At 44.4% G+C, this 21,122-nt stretch overlaps 2 protein-coding genes across 3 annotated transcripts; one reads left to right on the forward strand and one right to left on the reverse strand.

The window, feature by feature from the left end:
• Positions 1-62: 62 nt before the first annotated feature.
• Positions 63-10,790, forward strand: arpp21 (cAMP-regulated phosphoprotein, 21). Of its 2 annotated transcripts, XM_056419881.1 has the most exons (21): positions 67-165; positions 831-916; positions 4,155-4,310; positions 4,455-4,623; positions 4,724-4,762; positions 4,868-4,933; positions 5,072-5,183; positions 5,352-5,490; positions 5,942-6,079; positions 6,169-6,268; positions 6,378-6,473; positions 6,560-6,597; positions 6,697-6,753; positions 7,075-7,265; positions 8,181-8,321; positions 8,411-8,529; positions 8,647-8,721; positions 8,833-8,982; positions 9,229-9,325; positions 10,008-10,108; positions 10,234-10,790. In XM_056419881.1, exons 4-21 carry the CDS (start codon positions 4,459-4,461, stop codon positions 10,387-10,389), a joined length of 1,980 nt encoding a protein of 659 aa, XP_056275856.1. In that variant the 5' UTR covers positions 67-165; positions 831-916; positions 4,155-4,310; positions 4,455-4,458; the 3' UTR covers positions 10,390-10,790. The 2 variants fall into 2 exon arrangements, with proteins under 2 accessions (XP_056275938.1, XP_056275856.1); XM_056419963.1 differs by lacking the exon at positions 831-916 and having other exon boundaries at positions 63-165.
• Positions 10,791-12,049: 1,259 nt separating this feature from the next.
• Positions 12,050-21,002, reverse strand: zftraf1 (zinc finger TRAF-type containing 1). Its single transcript, XM_056420077.1, has 6 exons — positions 19,324-21,002; positions 17,570-17,664; positions 16,794-16,937; positions 15,412-15,623; positions 15,041-15,219; positions 12,050-14,521 (listed from the first exon to the last, which is right to left on the reverse strand). The coding sequence occupies exons 1-6, from the start codon at positions 19,609-19,611 to the stop codon at positions 14,309-14,311; spliced, it is 1,131 nt and encodes a 376-aa protein (XP_056276052.1). The 5' UTR covers positions 19,612-21,002; the 3' UTR covers positions 12,050-14,308.
• Between the last annotated feature and the right edge of the window lie 120 nt (positions 21,003-21,122).

The raw sequence follows: 21,122 nt of genomic DNA on the forward strand, positions 1-21,122 counted from the left end.
CCCCCCCCCCTCACTTCTCCCTCCTTGCTCCCCCCGCTCCGACAGAGACGGGCAAAAGACGAAGGAGGAGCGACGGACCTCACAGTCCCGATACACCGGCTGTACAGCAGTCGGTCGGTCGGCTACACCGGCAGAAGCCCGCGGACAGAGGAAGACGTCGCCACGGTAAGCTTAACGGTCGCCGTCGCGAGGACGTCTCCTCGACTCGCCCGACCAACGGTTACTCCGCTGCTCGACGCTGCTCGCCGTCTCTTGACGCGCTGTGGTCGGCGCCGTCCCCGCTTTCTGGTACTTTTGCGATATTCAGCACAGCAAGTGGCGAGTGGATGTGATAAAAGACCACACTGGGGGGAGACACAATATATAATTTAGCCGAAACTCGAGTGAGATGACGATTACATTGCAGGATTTAACTCGCCATCAGTCGCATTTACCGCCGGGTCTGTAACGTCAGCGACACCGTTGAATGAATGATAACCGTCACCTGGGAGCCAGTAAAGATGTCATATATCCAGCGCGAACTATATATGTTGTTTAGCTCTGTGTGTCGCATTATTAAACGAAGAGGTCACTTTAACGGATTTTTGACCAGTTTCCTCTCTTTCCATATATATTTATTGTGTGTGTGTTTGAGAGTTTTAAGGTTGCCTATCCTCCTGTGTTTCTGTGAGACTAGAAGTCTGTGTGTGTGTGTGTGTGTGTGTGTGTGTGTGTGTGTGTGTGTGTGTGTGTGTGTGTGTGTGTGTGTTAGTGTGTGTAGTGGCTATAAGTTCACGTCAGTGCCTCTGTTGTGTATCCTCCGCCCGCCGTCCTCCGCGCTCCACATGCAGCTGACAGCCCGGTGAAGTCCCGGAGCAGGAGGTCCACTCCCTGGCCGGGTGTATAAATAGCCCGTGTCAGCTTAGCCTGGGTCACGGTAATGCAACACACACACACACACACACACACACACACACACACACACACACACACACACACACACACACCGTCAGACACGGGTCCTACTGCTGTTCGGCATTCGTCAGAGGGAGAGTCCCATCCCGAGTTGATCGCACCCCCGACGGGGCTCGGTTGTCGTGTGTTCCCGTTATCTGGGACTAACGGGACGCCACGGAAGTTGTGCATAAAGACGACACCTGTTAGTTTTTCCCACTAGCCGCATTCTCTGTTTATATATATATATATATATAGTACAGAAGTGAGTGCTCCTAGTGTTGTCTCTGCATGTTGAGGTTTTCGTTCAGCTGCAAAGCCACACAGCTGTCGCACCACAAGTCACTCCGGTCTCCAGCTGCTCTTGTGGCTGTGCTGATGACTCAAAAGACAAGTAACCTACATTTGTTCTCATGTGTAGCTTCACTTTTTTGTTCTTCGCTTGTCTTAAAGTGTGGAGTGAAATAGTGCATGCCTTGTTTTATTTTACTGAAATTATCTGCTGTTAAAATCGTTAAAATTGCAGCTGCAATTTTATATATAGAGTATATATATATACATATATATGTATATATATATATATATATATGTATATATTTGTGATGTATATTTATTTTAAAAAGTCTAAACTTAAAATACCGAATGTACTGTAAAAAGGAAAAGGAAAGCAGCCAAATTACAGACGTCATGGGCAAAGCCTGTACAGATTATGGATCATAAAAAAAGATCAATTATTATTTTTAAACCGAGAGATCTATACTCTCTCGTTCTGAGTCTCTCGCTGAATCATTTCCTAATGAGCTCTGAGCTGAGGGAGAAAACATGAAATCCCCTTTTAAATTCAGTTGCAGCCTTAGAGACGAACACACTATCACCTCGGTGACCATCGGCAGTGAAGATTTCTATTTTTCGGTGGGAGGGTGGAAATAAAAAAAGGAAGCAGAGCAGAATGTCCTTTGAGATGAAAAAGATGTACAGTTAAATGTTTCCAAGTGCCGATGGTCGAATAATAAAGCACACGGCACAACGGTATCGACTTCAGTTAAATGGTGCAAGTGTCACTGATAATTATCGTCCTTTTATTCCAAGACATTTTTAATTACAGGATAAACTAAGCTTAAGCACTTAATGTAACTTGGTTGAGCTGACAATGGCCATCTAAAGGAGCTTTGGGATATTTCCCCTCTGGCCTGGCTTTCTGTCAGTGTCGCTGAGCCAGGCAGCTTTTGGCTGGATAGAAAAGGTGTCCTGTTGAGTTTGCGGCTCTGAGGCTGGAAGCTTCCGGTAGAGCGGCAGATGGATGATGATGTAGCGGGTACTGGCGCTCCCTGCCTCCCGCCGCCATCCGTCACGCGCTAATGATCGTGTCACACCTTCTCCCCGGGCGGCCGCCCGCTTCTGCAGCGCTCAGCTCAAAAAACTGGTAGCTCCACTCAAATCCCCTCTTCACGGCCGTCGGCTGAAAAGCCCGGAGACAGACTGCGCTCCGAGGCTCTCTATCACCAATTCTTCACTTCCCTCTTTCTCCATCGTCTTCCTTCACCCCTCTCCACCTCTAAAGTCCCTGCAGACTTGTTTCCTCGTCTCTCTTCATCCTCTGCTTCTCTTGCCTCCATTCATCTTGTTGTCTCTGTCGTGCATCTGCTCCACATCATTCTTCTCCCTCCCTGTCCTGCTTACTCCATGTTCTCGGGCTCTGGTATTGCTCTCAATTCACAGCTCTGGTTCAGTTCAACACCAGCTTGCTTTATCTTATTATTGCACATAATTGTCCTTTGAATGCAATGATTAAAGGAGATGTGATGTGTTTTCCTTGCCCCTCCTTTCCGTGAGGTCTGAGGTCAGGGTCAGTTACAGTGCAGCACACACGGAGTCTGTTTGCCTGAAGGACAGATCGGCAAGAATGTCGGCACATTTGGGAGTCTCCCAAGTTATTATGTCCTATGCATCTATTATTTATCGAAGCTGTAAAATGTGCGGATATATTGAAAAAAACATATCACGATTTACAACAGCCCAAGGGGACATTTTGAAATTGGTTATTTTGTCCAAAGAACAGTCCAAAATTCAAAAATGTTCTGCTTTCTATGACATAAGGTATTTTAGTTTGCATTATCACCGAAAAAGGGTTGTCCATTCATTTTCCGTTGATCAATTAATTAACCAGTTGTTACATGTCTAAATAAACACAACCACATATGTTCAATACATAGAGAACAACATCCCTTTCTATAATCCCCCAACAACCAATACAAACATTGCAACTTAACTAAGTATTATGTTATCACACTTAAATATCTTAAGTAGAGTATATTTTAAACCAACTATACCATCATTGTAAAAAGTTTTTACAAAAGTATCACATATAATTTTGATGATATTCCCATTATGAAATTATAGCCAAACACACAAACAGATCTCAGGCGCCTCTCTATCATATTAAGACTATTTTCGCCGCGTGGAATCACCGCTGTTATGTATTGTGTTTCATTGAGGGAGCATGGGACGTAAACACTGGTTGCACAATGTGCTATTACCTCCAGTCGGGTGTTAAATAACCATGTTGTGGGACTCGGCATCCTCCGAGCTCGTTATTTTGTCCCAGGTGTTACAGGAATAAATGTCCCCTTGAGCTCTGAGCTACAGCGGTATGTGTCCCCACTGAATGCAGTTGGCCCTTTGGAAAAGATGGTGGAATGCCACTTCCTCTGCGTGTGCGTCTGTCTCTATGATCTCGGCAATATTCTCACCACCGGGATCGGAGACTAAGTTTGGCATTCTGGGAATATCAGTGCTGGCGGATCGGATGATGCTCTCCACAGCTGCTGTTTCTAAGAAAAGCTTGAGGACGCACTCATTCACACACAACGGACATGCGTTCACATGAGCTATACACACGTGTAAATATACAAGCAAAATACCACATCCAAGGACAGGACTGTCTGTGACCGGCACACATGCACACACCCACAGTGACGCGCTCGAAGCAGCAATTAACTGCCACGCCAGCAGCGCACTGGGAAGCCGAGATAAAGGTTAACGCACAGACACGGACACACACGCTGAGCTGTCCGATGTCTTTTCCAGCAGCGATGCTTTCATGCCTTGGCAACTGTTTGATGGTGTGACGGTGTGTGCTTGTGTGAAACCGTGTCGTGGTGTTTCTATTGTACAATGACCGCTCACATTGTTTTTTCCCCTTTGTTTTTCGATCTCTTCAGGCTATTTTTCCATTGACCGGTAAAGAGGCGGCAGAGAGAGGGAACAGTGGAGCACGGGCGGAGAGGATAATTGCATTTCTGACTGCCCTGTGGGAACATGGGATATATGACCTCATCATTCACCTGTGAGGCTCTCCAGTAAACAACTCCAAATAGGTAGGACCATCATACACACACACACACACACACACACACACACACACACACACACACACGCACACACTTTAAAAAAGCAGTTACAAATGTAGAAGTTATGTGAAACATACACAGCATAACACGTTCATGTTTTGCGTTGTTTAGAAGGATGACCGAAGCGGCTGCAGAAAGTACCAACGTCCTCCTCAAACCCTGTGATGTGACATCGTGTGATGTCATCAGCTGCTCCTCCCCTCCCCCATGTCTGTCCCCCAACCCCCCCGATCAGATGGAGGACGAGTGTTACCACGTCTGTAAAAAGCTGGAGCAGCAGGTGAGCAACGAAATGTAGTGTACAACATGATATCCCACAACATACCCCACGACCAATCCTTCACCTGCACACTTTATGACAAACGTGTCCTCACTCGCAGAAAAACTGTAACCAGGTGCAACCAAAGAAAAAAGTGAAGGTGAGCTAAAAATAATTCTGCCTGTCATTATTCATTCTTACTGAAACATCTTTTGCATTTTATTCTGTGAATTTGTAAAACTGCTGACTTGTGTTTGCATTTCAGGCCAAAGGAAAGTTAGTGCGGAGTATGGCTGTCTGCGAGGAGTCCTCTCCTTTTGAGGAAATCCAGGTAACAGACACACACACACACACACACACACACACACATAGACACACACAGACACACACACACATGTACCCAGTTTACCATCCACCTCCGCATCATTACCATACTTACATTTGTGTATATTCTTTTCTTTCCTCTCAGGCATCTCTAGACATAAACATTTCATCTAGCTGCCATGACAACGAGATAACCTCCTGTAACGAGGAAGAACAGGAGAACAGCCCCGATCCAAAGAAGAATTCACTGTCCAAAGGTGTGTGTGTGAGTTTGATTGATATCTCATAAAAGAGTAATGAGAGAAAGCAAATCAAATGGGGTTAAGTGCTACAGTGTACATGTTGTTCTCTTGGGTCTTTACTATTTAAATGTGTTTGTTGTATTGTTATTGTCTTGTAATATATCCTGCCTGCGTTGCTCTCAGAGTCCAGCATGGAGTACACCGACTCCACCGGCATAGACCTGCACCAGTTTATCGTTGACACCCTCAACAGCAACCCCAGAGACCGCATGATGCTGCTCAAACTGGAGCAGGACATGATTGACTTCATCACCAGCAAGAGGTGTGTGTGTGTGTGTGTGTGTGTGTGTGTGTCTGTGTGTCGGTGTGTGGGTGTGTGGGTGGGTGGGTGTGAGTGCAAAAGACGATCCATAACCTTGGGTCCTCATTGAGGTATCTACCTGTTCAAACATGCTGAAATGAAACTTGTAGGCCTGCTAAATCCTATTAAAAACTGAATGCGATTTAATGTTTATTTTAAATATGTTTCCCGCATATATATTATAATTATGTCCATGAAGCTTTTTTTGTGATCAATATATTGAGCCAGTTGTGTTAGTGTGGGTGTGTTTGAGCCACTGAAGATTAAATTAAACTTGAGCCAAAAACAAAACAGCCAGTCTCAATCTGCCTCCTTCTATTGCCTTCTGGGCCTCTCTCTCCTTCTCTATCTCTTCCTCTCTCTCATTTTCATTTATTGCTCCCTCGTTCGTACCTGTCTTCCCAAATCTCAGTCCCTTTAAGAAGTTCCCTCACATGTCGTCTTACCATCGGATGCTAGTCCACCGGGTGGCGGCCTACTTTGGGATGGAGCACAATGTAGACCAGACAGGCAAGTCTGTGATCATCAACAGGACCAGCAGCACCCGCATGTAAGCAAGACAAATGCTGTCCTGCGTGTTTCTCCACGCCTTCTAGCATTTCTTGTAAAGTAATGGCAGCTGTTTTTGTTTTTTTCCAGACCGGAGCAGCCTTTCCTGGACGACGTGCATAAGGACAAGAAAGATGAGATCCACCGGTGGAAAATTATTCTGAAGAGAGACAACAGCTCAGATGACCAGGTCTGTCTGTCGTCCTCTACAGCTCTCTGTCTCTGTGGAATTCCCTCTATAATTGACATTGATCGTATCCTATCAGTGTTTTGACCTTCTCCCGCTTGTCTCCCTACAGGGCCGACTTCACCCCTTACAGGAGAAGCAAAGCAAGTCAATGGAGGAGAGAGAGGAGGAGTACCAACGAGCACGAGACCGAATCTTCAACCAGGAGGTGAGACAGGGCGAGAGAGACAGACTGGCAGATTTGACATAGAGACATATAGGAGACTCACTCATTTCTCCGCTGTACTTTTACAGCCAGTCTACACCCAGGAGAGCGCCCATGCAGAAACCAGGTAACCTTGCCTGCAGTACGTTCTCTCCAAGTGCCGTTTCAGCTTTTTATATTTAGATGAGGACATTAATATATGTCTGTGTGTGTGTTCTGTGTGCAGGGCTGTGGAGGAGTACAATCCATCTGCCGAGACCCAGAGGAAAAGGCAGCTCTTCAGGTAGAGCTCCGTCTGCACAGATGCGTCGTCATTTATCATCTTAATCTGGTCAGCCGGGCTGCTCCAGCTTTGTCAGAATCTGCAGTAGAAACAAAATGAAGACCTAGATTAATTTTTTTGTATCGGGGTTTAAGATTCTTGGAAATCTGGCACGTACTGATTGAAGATAACTGAAGGGAAGATTTCAGAGATAATTTATGATAATTCATGGCCTTTGTTATGAGTGGCATATCAGCAGGTGGGGAAGACACTGTTGTCCCCCATTCACATGAACGGTGTGCAGTAATAAGGTTGTAGGATAATTCTGAATGTGCCTCACAGGGGGAGCCGTGACAGCTCAGGCTCCAGCTGGACAGCCAGCAGCAGGCAAAGTAGCACTGAGACCGATTGTCGCTATAGCAACGACCCTCGACCTTGGAGCAGCACAGACTCTGATTCCTCCTACCAATGGACGAGCCCTGCCATGAAACCCCACCAAGCTGCCAACCACAGCTGGGACGCACGTGGTTCAGGTGCGTCTTTTTTTAAACCTCAGAATAATATTTAGAGACTTTTTAACACTTCTCTGTTGCACCTTAAAGGTGTAAATTCAGTCAATCGAGGGAGAGACACTTCGCTCCTCTCTACCGTTGTGCAAGCAAACTTATGAGCAGATTTCATGCGCTCACAACACTTTGGGAAAACGCTGTTTATAAATGATGTCTGTTCTTTATTCAGCATCATCTAATTAACAAAAAGCAGTGGAAGTTCTTCTGGTGTGAAAATCTCAATCCACGAACCTTCACACCAAAGCTGTTCATTTTCACACAACACCTCCAGTCTTCTTTGCACATTCAGGAAGAAAAACACATCATTGCGAAGGAGCTGTAAACAGTAGGTTTCAAGCTATTAAGTTTATTCAAGTTTTCAAAATGAAAGCGGTGCATTCAAATGCCTCTCTCTTGGTTCTCGCATCCCATAAAAGCGAGATAATAACAATAAATTAGAGACGATAAGAAGACAATTCAACAATGATAAACAAATCATTTATTTAAAGCACTACAATGTTTTACAGTGCTTGACGTCCAGTGGTCTTGGAGGCGACCGGTCCGTCTGATGCTCTGTAGACGGTTCCTAAGGGAAGGAATGAGAACAGACCATGTGCTGGGTGGCTGCTGTGCTCCATCATTATCAGGATCTTTCTTTTTCAGCAGGAGATGTCAATGTCCTGAATCTGTGGCAGTAATGTTCCAAGACGCTTTGACTGTCCTCCTCAGTCAGATGTTAGCACATGCAGGGGTGGAGTCTTGCTTTTGTTTTAGCAGATTAAGATGTTGAAACATGAAGTTGTTTTGAGTCTGTGATAATAAAGCTCTCCCACTCTTTATTTTCTAATCTTTACTTCTCTTCTACTTTTCTCTCTCTCCCTCCCTCTCTCTCTCTCTCAGGCTCCATCTCTCTTTTCAGACTGCCGCCCACTTGTCCCCTCCCCTCCTCTCCTCCCATCATAGATGAGCCAGCTCCTAACTCTACCTACATTATGGAGAACGGGATCCCGCCGGGAAGCATACTAGTGAATCCACATACCGGTACGTAACACACACACACACACACACAAACAAGATTACATGCACAACACATACACACTTTGATCACACTCAACCCTTTGACCTCTTAGGGCAACCTTTCCTGAACCCTGATGGAAGCCCTGCTGTGTACAACCCTCCAGACAGTCAGCAGCAAATCAGGAGCCAGACCCAGCTGCAAGGATCTCCCCCTCAACACCAACAGCAGCAGGTAGCGCACACACACAGACACACTCTGATGCGTTTGGCATGCCAGACATGCTCAGACTGACATGCGTGCATGTTGCTGGTTGTGTCTTTATCTCTGTCCCCATTGTGTGTCTCGCAGGTGGTTCAGTACTCGTCTGTCTCTTACTCAGCTCCACAGATGTTGCCTGTCACTCCCTCTCAGCCGTACACCACAGTATGTATCGCTGTACAGTCTGACAACTGCAGCACATATGTGTGTTGACAATATGCATGTGTGTGTATGGGCGTCCACGTGCGTGTTGACCTCCTTCTTCTTGACCGACAGATTGAAGATCTCTCCTCGCAGTTTGCTCATGTGAGCTGTCAGTCGACTGCTGAAGCTCCACCCATCTACCCTCCCAGTCAGGGTTACATCTATGCAGCTCCTCCCCCTCCTCCTCCCAACCCGCCCAGCTACTGCCAACCCTCACCTACGGTACAGATACACATGAACGTTATGTTGTGAATTTAATTAAGTACACGGAACTTTATTTTATGGTCATGTAAGATGCAGGAAATATTCCTGTGTCAGAAAACAATATATTCTGCATTGAGTAGTTTAAATTCTTAAATTCCTATTAAGTCATTTATTCAACCAGATTCATTCAGCCAGTCAAATGAAGAGTTTCAGGTAAATTACAGAAAGAATAAAGCTAATATTTTGTATATGGTTTTCCTATAGTTGCCTGTTTATTACTACGGCCAGTACCCTACCTCAGCTCAGCACCCATGCAGGACTGTCTCCCCAAGCCAGCACATGCAAGCAGCACAACCAACAGGTACTTCCCACCTGTGTGTGTGTGTGTGTGTGTCTGTGTGTGTGTGTGTGTGTGGTGGACAGATGAAGGCCGTGGCAGTAGAGGAGGGGGCCGTTACACTGTCAGAGATGTAGTCTGAGGGTCTCACAGTGAACCGGTCTCTTTTCCTGCTGCTTCTATTCAACGCAATGACAAAGTGCGAAGGTTCGGGGGGGAAATACATTTCAAAGCTCTTATGTTTTAGAATCCCATTCATGTTATTGAGTGAATGTATCTGAACCAGCTGCAAACAATATGCCGACCCCTTCCAGGCATCAAAAACAAAAATGAATGTGTATAATTAAAAATAGACTCTAGGTGACATTGGAGCAGATATAAAGATTACTCTATAACGGCTTGAATGAGGGACAATAATAGTTTGTGTTGCCCAAATTGTGTTTTTTGTTGTTGCTGTTATCAAATGTTGCCAATAAAGATTTAAGTGTAAATACTTAACGAATCAACATCTTATGTTGGTGTTCAAGTCAAACTGAAAAGTGAAGGTTTGTTGATGCTGTGTCCGGTCTTCGTCACAACTCTTCTTATTTGTTCTAAAATAACTGTACAACTCTCCTGTGGCTTATTTCCTACGTCAACCTCTTGCTAAACAAATTGCAGTGATGAAATATGTTGTTAATAATCTCTTATATAACTGTGTTTGCAGCAGGTTACGCTGTGGGGGTGCAGCAGTCCTCCCACCCCCAGGCTCAGGCTGTGCTGGGTACCTACTCACCGATGGCCTCTCATCAGCGTAGCATCGTTCAGGTAAACACCCAAAGGGCTCTTTCTGCGTCAGCCTCAAATAACTCCGCCCCCAAAAGAAGCGTTTAGCAGTTCTGAAAGTGCTTGTAGTTGCAAATTCTTCACTCCAACTTTCTTTTTTTCCGCAGGGAGGTGTTTCAGTGTCCTATCCCCAAAGTAAAGTTGTGACTGGGGTTGGTGGGGAGGCGGGTTACTGCTGTGTGGTGCCCCCACCCTCCTCCCACCACGGCAGCTGCTATCCTCCCAGCTGCACCAACCTCAGTGCCTGGAATGCACAGTATTGATGACGCCTCGACGGGTGGAGCGATCAGATCTGAGTTCCTGCGTGAACTCACGAGCAAACACACATTCTTAACACACACACCCTTTTTCACACTTGCTCACCTACACCCGCCTTCCTCCTGACGATGCCCACAGGGTACGCCATTCGCACTCATAACAAGCATGTGCACACACACACACACAGACACAGACACACACACACAGACACACGCACATACAGAAATGTACCACTGTACCAAAGCTTAATAGTATTTATCAGAGCTGCTGTATTGAATGCATAATTTATATACACAAATGGAGTTTTATATTGATATTAAATTATATATTGTGTTCCGAGGAAATGCACTGTGTGAATAGAATAAAGTACTGTGGCTGGATTGACGATGTCACATTTCTAAATCATCTCGGCTGTTTGTTTCCCTTCATGTCGATGAAGCTCAGGCGTGAGATACATACACCAGGAAGTAACGTGCATCATATGAGGACATGCTCTCTGTTCACGACAGTCTCACATACTCAACATCATGTGTGCGCTGTGGGAAAGCAGAGATACGGGTTGTTAACCCACCACTGAGTTCACAAATGAGAGGAATCTCATTACATGCCTTAAAGTCTGAATAACTAACAAGTGAAATGTCTTGCATTAAAGTGGTTGATCATTAAGAGCATTGAGTATTGGGGGAATCTTGATATGATTATAAGACTAAGATGCTGATACAGTTGTCATGCAGTCAAACAAACGAATCGAATCACTGAGACTTTAGCGCCCTCCTCTGCTCAGAAGCCGTCGGTGCACTGTCCTCACACAACACGTCACAGGTACAGCTGCAGGCCTGCAGCGAGCTATTGTCTTCCATTCCATCTTTATCTGCAGAATATTTGAAAATTAACCGCTTCACAGTTTGCGAATTTAGAAAGCAATCAACAGCTCATTTTAATATTTGAGAAGCTAAAACTGGTCAAAATGAGGGCATTTTTGCAATAGAAATGGCCTAAACAATTAAGTGATAAGTGATTATTAAAATGAATGCCATTTGACGCAATACTTTCAACTCTTTATTTTTACCCGTGTTATAAAATGATGGACTTTCTCACAGCAGACATTTGAACTGGGCGTAGCAGGAAGAGCACAGGTGTTACTGATCACATTAACCATGGCTCTGCTCTATTTAAATGTCCCCGGTACCCGTAACTCGGTGACAGAGAGCCAGTGTGGCGATGCCAAGACCTGCCGGCTGAAGCAGCTCGATGAAATTCAGCCGCTGTTCATTTTATTATGTACACCTCTGCGTTTCCTTTTGCTACTTTAAAAACAGTCTACTCAGATATACAGATGCATATCCAATTAAGTCTGACTTTTCAAACAGAAGCATTGCATTATATAAAATGCTGTCTTTTAAGTGTTCAAGCATCGAGCATTTTACACGGCCGTAAGCAATAACTGATAATCCACTGGGTTATTGTTTAGATGTTGAGTAATTCATTTTGTACCGAGTGATTCATATTCTCTCCAACAAATCCAATGAAACATATCCATCATCCGCACAAGGCTTTAAAATTTAATTTAGATTTCATAAGTGCGGCATTGAATGCAATATTCATGCAGACCAACAGCTCCATTTTGCTCCCGTCTACATTCAGACACTCACAAAGAAGCAGCGCTGCAGGTTTCGTGATCTTTAATAAAAGGCACATGTACAGCCAAAGTGAGATGAGTGAGTCCACTGGCAAAGAGACGACGCATTAAAACACAGAAATACAGGAAGTAGAGGTCAGGAGGAGAGAGATCTATCTGCGTTACAGTAGAATCTACTTCAGTAACATCTTCTCGTTCAAGTAAGTCTAACGCTAATATGTCGCCGTGGTGAGGTAAAAAAAACTAAAACAGAAACCCCCCCCCCCACCAAACACACACACACACACACACACACCATCCATCACCACCGTCAGTCTGATATCCAGAGGAGTGCTCTGCAGAGGGCCGTCGAGCTCGGAGCAGACGAAGCAGTCCAGAAGGGCCCCAGACCGTCCCCATGGGCCCCTGTTGCCTCCCAGTCCATCCATCACTCTCACACGACTGGTCTTCTTTACATTTTGCACATAAATCCAACCGATCCTCTCCGACTGGAACACACCCTGGTGTTCTCTATATCAGTGTGTGGTAGTTTGATGAAAGAAAAGTACCCAAAAAACTCTTAATACTGTTTTTTTTTGTGCTGATACTTTGGATATTTTAATCCAATTCATATTTTATAAAGGTCCGCAGTCTTTCTCCCTTGATGGCAGGAAATTACATATTTAGTGATATTACGAATTTAGCCCGTCTGGATCTTTGGGCGGATATTTTATTTCGGATATCGGATTATTAACACAACATAAAAAATCAATCTTCTTACGGGTCCTGTTTCTTTTTACGCATTATAATCAAGACACACTCAGCGGGATGTTTTTTAGTTGAAACATAAAACGTTTCAGTGCTCTCTGGTGGGCACTGTATTGGTGACAGTTTCACAATGTTTTGCATTTCTGTCCCGAAATGTATTTTTTACTCATCGGCCGACATGTACACCAATATAGATGCAATAAATTAACACTGGCTAATTTATTTATCTCGCTTTGATGACTACCTTGAAGCTTTGATAAACCGGTGATCATGCTGTTAACGGAAATAATAAAGGTGATGGATCTTTCGTGATGCAGAACCCAGTTGTTATTGTAATGCAGGGGTGCAAATTCCCAAATAGATCTACAAATAATCAAATGCCGAAAAAGCAGCTGACGCAGTGAACCTGGGTTTTGATGGGGCCGACGATGTCGTGAAGGATTGTTCTGTTTTGCACATGAGAACTTGAATCTCACGGTTTTGATCTGTTTACACTCACACAGCAGCCAGTCACATGCTAAAACCCAAATAAAGAAATGTTTAAAGTTCATAGATACTTAAATATTTAGGGTTAAGAGAAGACAAAAAATCGTATTAGTGTTGCAGGTTAAATATAACCACAGCTAGATTCAGGAAGAAGTCGAGGAACTAAAATATGCATGCAGCCAGGTCATCTCTCCTCTTGGTATTCGGGGTCACTGGGGTCACGCCGTCTTTCATCTGCTCTGGCAAAGCTTGAGACGCAAACGGGACACTTCTGCCAAAACCAAAATAAATCTTTGACTAGACTCAGGCATAAAGTGTGCAGAGGTAAGGGGCACACACACACACACACACGCACGCACGCGCACACACACACGCACGCACGCACGCACGCGCACACCCTTTACATCCATTCTCTTGTTCAAAGAACAGCTCAGAATAGAGTCGATCACTCTATTTTCACATCTTTGGGGCATTTCAAAATAAAAAGCAGAGTTTGGGCTGCACTCACTTTACTTTCTTTTTCATTTTCTTTTTCTCTCTCACACACACACACATACACACTCACACACACATGCACATGCACGCAACATATGCACCCAGAAGTCCTACTTAGTTTGGTGCATGTGCTACCTTTGGCTGCCGGTGTCAGGGGGCAAAGGTCAGACACAACCTGGCCTCCACAGGTACACACCAACCACCACGTCCCTCACCCCACACCTCCATCTCTGAACAATACCCACCCATTTCCATAGCAACGCACAGCTCCCCGAGCAACGGGTCTCACTATCTTGTAAAAGGAGGTACGTGTAATTAGTGATGTGTGTCTTTAGGCGTGTGTACCCTGCGTGAGTGTGTGTGTGATTGTATGTGAGTGTATGTGTGTGTGTAAGTATTAAGAGGTGTCTCTCTTTAATCTTAATCACTCCAGTCTCTCAGACCCTCACCCGCCGTCAACCTTCTTCTTCTTTGTCCATTCCATCCTCCTGCTCTTCTTCTTTCTCTTCCCCCTCCTACTCCTCCTCCTCCTCCTCCTCTTCCTCCTCCCTCACTCTTTATTTTTGGACTTGGAAGATGAACAGGCGCAGGTTGATGTTTTTGGCGGCCAGCAGTTTGTTGCACTCCACCGAATCGCAGATGGGCAGAGGGACGTAGTCGGTCTCGTTGGCTTCGTTGCAGAAGGAGTGGTGGTGGATGACCGGCTTGATCCGCACGTCGTCGTACGGCCCCTTCAGCAGCAGGAAGGAGCACTCCAGGGCAGAGTTCACCTGCACACACACACACACACACATCCAACAGCTGCTGACCAGGGATGCACCAAATACGATCAAAATATGTGGATCTTATCTTTGATCCTGAACAAAGAAAGTTGTCAGTTGTCAGTATTTGTCTCGCTCCACTGCCAATTACAGTTTGCTCCAGGAACCAAAATTCTCACCACCAAATGTAAGAATATAAGAAGTAATATAAATATAATGCTGATCTCAGAGGACTTATTTGGCGGGGTGTCATTTTTGTTAAGGCAGATGATCACATTACTTTACTATTGTTGTTTCAATCTACTCTGAGTGGTCAACATGTATTGCATGATTGTCCATCCAAGAATAAATATTCCTCCTCTCTTTTTTTTTGGCAATAAAGTTGTCTTGGGTGAGTCTTCCTCATCTCAAGTTAAGGGTGAAACATTCAGGGTGTCGTATCCTGTAAGAATCGCAAACTCCTTTTTATCTAATCAAATGAAATGTCCTTGACATGAACAAGAGAACGAGCTCACACACAAAGGGTACCTTGCTCTTGAGGAGGAGCTGGAAGGAGAGCGTGCGCTTGCAGGACAGGTTGGGGTTGCGCTCAGAGTCGTTGACGCGAGCCTTCAGCACCCACGTCTGGTTGAGAACGGTGAAGCGCGGTGTCTCATAGTACAGACGAGTGATGAAGTCATCCGTGCGGTACGGCCTGAACTGCACCTCTGGGTGGACAAATAGATGGAGGACAAGATTTGAAACAGGGAGCGACGGGAATATTACATCTCAAGTTATTGTAACCCGTTTTACGAGTACAAGGAGGGGAGGCGTTACATTAAGATCATTTCTCACACTTCACAAACTTATTATTTGTCTGTTACTATTTGCCTTTGTCTTTACATATTTGTTGCATGTACCTGTAAAGCCGATCTTTTCGTAGCAGAGCAGGCTGAAGATGGTGTTGTAGAGCTGCATGTCTCTGCGGTGGTTCTGGTCCATCTCTCCCAGTATTCCCATCAGCTCTGTACCAGTCTTAGTGGGATGGGAGCACTCGTCCTCATGTGCTGGCAGCTCGTGGAAGGGCCCTTTCCAAGGGCAGCCAATTCTCTTGTACTTACACTGTGTCACCCTGGCAACATAATGGTGAGTGTGAGTTAAAAGACAAACTCTAGGAAGGAAGGAAACGGCTTTATATAAATGAGGTCCTTCACAGAGAAGCATGTGATGACGATATGTACTTAACGGCTCTGAGTGGAGGGTACTAATAATATCAAAAGGTGCTTATTAACCATGGTTGTGAACCGAGGCTGATCGATACTACACTAATGATACGTACGGGCTGTGGTTCAACCTCAAGGACAGAAAGCTTTGGAGCATTATCCTTTACATCCTGGATTTAGGATTTTCTCAATTAATACCTGTTACTTTCTCATCAATAAAAGTGGGGTATTTATAATTTGAAAGGTACTAGTTAGCCTCGGTAGTGAACCAAAGATAATTACACCGCTCTGATGTAGCTCACTTTATGTATACATCTACAATCCTTCTTTATGAAAGAAGCAGTCAGATTCAGATCTATAGAGAGCAGCACATTTTTCCATCTAACCTGCCAAAAACTGTCTGTTGTCATGGTAACATCAGCACAGGCATAGCTGTCCTAAGCAGGGTCACCTGTTGCTATAGCAACAACCCAATAGGATTTCACGCATGCAAATGTAACCGGCCTGAGCTACATACACGCAACAAACACACAGTCCGTAATTATATCTGCTGGTTTTCAGAAGTAGCAGGTCACAAGCTCCCCATGTTCCCCAAATCAACTCCATGGGGTTCAATTACCTCACATGCACACACCAATGTATTTCTACTTGTGATTTAGTCGTTGTGTGTGTGTGTGTGTGTGTGTGTGTGCTTGGTATGCACACAGCTTCCATTTTCAATTTTCTGTTTCATTTTTTTGTAATCTGAAAGAGGTGAACACACTTGATGAAGCCTCGTCCGTTTCATTTCAACATTTGTGGAGAAACTGATTGTAACTCGAACTTTTGAGACGCTTTTTACATTAAGTGTTGGCGAAAAGTATGGTCAAAAAAGTGTTTTTGTATGTGTGTGTCTACTTGTCCATCTATATATGTGAGGACCCATTTTAGTTTTAATGAGAAAAATGTTTGGACAGTGACAACATTTTGACCAGTCCTCACTTGCCAAATTTACGGTTCAGGTTAGAATTAGGCTTAGATTGGGGTAAGGGTCTAGGCAATGTGTGTGTGTGTGTGTGTGTGTGTGTGTGTGTGTGTACCTGTTTTGGCACTCCTCTTTCTGGTGTCTCTCTAAGCTGGAGCGGGGGAACTGTTTCTGGCAGAAGTTACATTCTGTCGGCAGCTCACTGACAGCCTTCTCCACCGCGAGGTTCCTGCAGCAGAGGTTCTTGCTGATCTCACACCTACAAACACATATCATCATGTCAACAATGTTCACACGAACAATGGACATTATGCTTTTAAAAATTGTTGGTGCTCATTTTAACACATAAATCAAATGTAATTAAATCTACTTTTCCTGTACCAATGCATCAGTGTAAGTTATGTCTTTAATAACTGATTTGTTACTTATTAACTTAACGGTCCAAAGTCACTTTAGGGGGCATCTTACAGTCTTCACTGCATGTTCATCCTGCTTATTGAAATCCTTCTCATATTGTCTCAAGCAAATATGTGTTTCTGATACTCTAAAGGCATTTAGCAAGCATGACATACTCAGAAATTACAGAAAACAAAACGATATTCTTTTCCCAAGTTGTTGGATCAGTTACAGAAATGTACAAGATGGTATACCACCTCCATTATTTGGCTGCAAAAGTAGTTATTTTTACTTTTGTAATTAAGTAAGTATTTTTACCGTCTTCTGTGTCTGTGGAAAGTATTACTGTTTGGACACACGCTCGCAAAAAATATAAAATTTAGATTGATCAATTTTTAAACAAAATGAGGTTCAGATTTTCACTGACTGAGGAGCTAGTTTGTATTCCTATGTGCACTAGTCAGAAAGCGCTGATGTCACAGGGAGCTCGTGTACCTGCAGTTGGGACACGTGGCCTGTTCCTCCTTGAGGCGAGAATCCGCCAGGAGGTGGATAAAACAGCCTGTACACATCAGGTGTCCATTTGAACACTGGTGTGGGAAAAATAACATTGAGATGTCAAAATGGTCAAACAAAGTGTTTGAAGAAAGAGGTAAAATCTTTACTGTGAATCTTAACTGCAAGAGGCACAGGGAGCCTCCTTAGTGCAAGCTGCAAAGGACGAGGTTGGAAAATTGGATTTCAACTTTCTCTTGTTGAATACAATGACAACAATGTGAACAGTTGTCTGGTATACAGGACTGTCTCAGAAAATTAGAATATTGTGATGAAGTTCTTTATTTTCTGTAATGCAATTAAAAAAACAAAAATGTCATGCATTCTGGATTCATTACAAATCAACTGAAATATTGCAAGCCTTTTATTCTTTTAATATTGCTGATTATGGCTTACAGCTTAAGAAAACTCAAATATCCTATCTCTAAATATTAGAATATCATGAAAAAGTATACTAGTAGGGTATTAAACAAATCACTTGAATTGTCTAATTAACTCGAAACACCTGCAAGGGTTTCCTGAGCCTTGACAAACACTCAGCTGTTATAAATCTTTTTTTTTACTTGGTCTGAGGAAATATTAAAATTTCATGAGATAGGATTTTAGAGTTTTCTTAAGCTGTAAGCCATAATCAGCAATATTAAAAGAATAAAAGGCTTGCAATATTTCAGTTGATTTGTAATGAATCCAGAATGCATGACATTTGTTTTTTTAATTGCATTACAGAAAATAAAGAACTTTATCACAATATTCTAATTTTCTGAGACAGTCCTGTATATGGTTTGCTTAAAGGTTATGAGTTGGGACTGCTTAAAATAGAGCATTGGGGGAAATACTGAGGACGAAATGTTATATTCAAAACCAAACACAATGTGTTTTATATGTCATTAAACATGTTTGGCAAAGGCTTTCCTTAGTCTAGTGGTTATTACAATGGTTTGGATAGAGCGTTACCATTGGTAAAATAACAGCAAGATTACAACTAAATAAGTATTTTATAAAGAAGATCATTCTGGGATCATTTGAATAATGGAAAGTTCAGTGGGATTTATCAAATAACAGGCTTAATGTTATGTACTTGTTGTGCTTCCCTAAATCCATGTGTTTTAATGTATCTACTTTTGTCAATATGATGTATGGAAATAATGTAAATGTGTGTTTACACAGTATTGGAAATACATGTTAAATGTGTGCTGCATGGTGCACAAGAGAATGTAAATGTTAAAGACTAACTTAACTATTATTAATTGCAAACGTGTTCAGTTGAGTTGGCATTGAAGTGGTGAAGTTTGAGGTCATTAAGGGGAATTTTGGGGTAGAAGGGAAGGGCAAACAATTATTCAGATTTAGGTTTTGGTTGAGTTTTTATGTGGGATTTGGGGATGTGGCTTTTTTGTTGAGGGTTATTTGAGGATATTTCATTGTACAATGTTATAAACTTGAGGCAGCACAGCTGGCCACTCGGCCTGGGTGTGTGTTTGGTGTCTCAGCCTCATGGCTCAGTTTGCAGCAGAGACACTCGGGGCCTGTGTTGCAGATCTAGTTTCACTACAAATAAATGGAGCTGGCCAACATATTCAACAGGTTGGCTCTGGGGATCGGCCTTTGGGACACGTGGGGAGTTTCTAGTATGATGTCCAGCTGGGCAGGTTTAGGGTTATGAGGGGAAGGTTCATGATTGACACCATGTTTACCTGGTACACAGACGCCTTGGGTAAGTCTAGGCACACGGTGCAGCACAGCACTGAGTACAGTCTGTCCTCCAGCTTTCCTGACTCTCCATCGGGCACCCTCACCCTCTTCTTGGGTGGCTCGTCCGGGTGAGGCTCGGGCTCTTCTCGCCGTATCCCGACCTCCTCCTGCATGGCCGCAACCCCAGCGACAGCCTCCGCCGCTGCCCCCACGGCCCCGACCCCCGTGCCGGCCGAGGGGGAGCCGGGGGCGGCCACGACGCCCACCTCGCTCTCTTCCAGCGAAGACATGGCGATGACTGTCTAGAAGGGTCTAAATTGTCGCTGTCGCGAGCCGGCTGAGTCTGACGCGTTAGCAGGTTAGCTCCGAGCTAACGGTCAGCTGACAGCTCGCTAACGTTAGCTCTGCTGTCAGACAGGAATGCAGGCTAATGGTAACTTTATACTAATATTATTAATATTAACGCCGCTTACGAACGTGGAATTTAACAAGCAAATTATTGCGGAATAACGAGACCGTGTAATGTAACTATGACGTAATTAAACGTGAACTAGTGCTGTTGACTTACAGTTAGCTAGCGGACTACGCGGCTAGCTGCGTTGACACAACACAGCCGTCCTCTCGCTCTGCAGAACAAAAACAACTCGTCTCAGCTGTTGTTGTGCTCTCGACGCCGTTATTCGCGCCGTCAGCGGATAACAACGATGCCTACCAGCGGCCCGGCTCGGCTGCTCGTCTAACGTCTCTGCTCCGGTACCGGCCGACCGTCGACGGGACCCACGGGAGCTGTCGGTGATTAAAGTCGCGGCTAGAGACGGTTCTGCTGGGACTCGTCTCTCTGGCTACACAGCCATCTTTGTTTGTTCCTGTCCGTCTCCCCCGACTTTACCCTGCACAGACTCCGGGTCAAACGCGCTATTGCTCAGGCAGGTTCCCGATCGTGGCCGATATAACTGAAGTCGCGTATTTAAAAGTAAAGATGTTGCGTGTATCTGTCAAGGCCTCTGGGTGCCAGTGACTCCTTCTGCTCAGCACTGGCTGACAGCGGAATGTTTTATTGTGGCAGATGACTTGGGGTATTTAAAGAGTTTTTAAAGGCGCATGCGTAGTGAGCACCTGCGGGTCAGTGTATATGGCACGCATTGAAAGGTGGCCAAAACCTGATATGCGACAATTTTAAGACACATCAGCAAAGGACAGTCTGTGTTTATGAACCACGCCCACACGTTATAACGTCGTAATAAAACGGTCACGAGTGACATCTAACACTTTTGACAAAACTTCATAACAAAAAACACCTTGTTCCTGCCGTCATGTTCATGGCCCGATGGCAGCAATCCATCAAAGTGGCTCAACTGGTTGTAAGATTCACTGGGATTATGTGTGTTCAGGGCACAAGTAATTCACCGAATAATGAGTGATCGAATAAAACCTTGAATTAAACTGAATTTTTAGTGACAAAATATTAACCACTGGCCACTGATACGAGGTCAGAATCATGTCTAAGCTGTTTTTTCGCCCTCCAGGGCCCCATGTCTATGTGGCTTAGCAGCCTCAAGGGTTAGAAGGGGTGCATGTGTGTCCTTTGGGTTAGGTGGGGCAGGATGTTTGCATCAGCTGTCTGCAATCGGGAGGGACAAGACTAACTCCTCCCATTGGACAGACAGATAAGCCTTATTTGGTGTGTGTGGAATTGCAGTGGAGCCATACCACCCTCAACTATGCACACACTTAGCCAGTAACATGTGGTCACATGCGGTGTCCTGAATGCTGGTCAACTCTAACTATTACCCACTGGATT

This window comes from Pseudoliparis swirei, chromosome 1 (genome assembly GCF_029220125.1).
Source record: "Pseudoliparis swirei isolate HS2019 ecotype Mariana Trench chromosome 1, NWPU_hadal_v1, whole genome shotgun sequence".
NCBI classification, from domain to species: domain Eukaryota; kingdom Metazoa; phylum Chordata; class Actinopteri; order Perciformes; family Liparidae; genus Pseudoliparis; species Pseudoliparis swirei.

Coding starts and splice junctions, on each gene's coding strand:
- arpp21 (XM_056419963.1), top strand. CDS start 4,459: ATGACCGAAGCGGCTGCAGAAAGTACCAACGTCCTCCTCAAACCCTGT. Junction 5,184..5,351: donor GAAGAATTCACTGTCCAAAG/GTGTGTGTGTGA, acceptor CGTTGCTCTCAG/AGTCCAGCATGGAGTACACC. Junction 6,754..7,074: donor AGGAAAAGGCAGCTCTTCAG/GTAGAGCTCCGT, acceptor TGTGCCTCACAG/GGGGAGCCGTGACAGCTCAG.
- zftraf1 (XM_056420077.1), bottom strand. CDS start 19,611: ATGTCTTCGCTGGAAGAGAGCGAGGTGGGCGTCGTGGCCGCCCCCGGC. Junction 15,624..16,793: donor AAAGAGGAGTGCCAAAACAG/GTACACACACAC, acceptor TTATGTTGCCAG/GGTGACACAGTGTAAGTACA. Junction 14,522..15,040: donor AGCTCCTCCTCAAGAGCAAG/GTACCCTTTGTG, acceptor GTGTGTGTGCAG/GTGAACTCTGCCCTGGAGTG.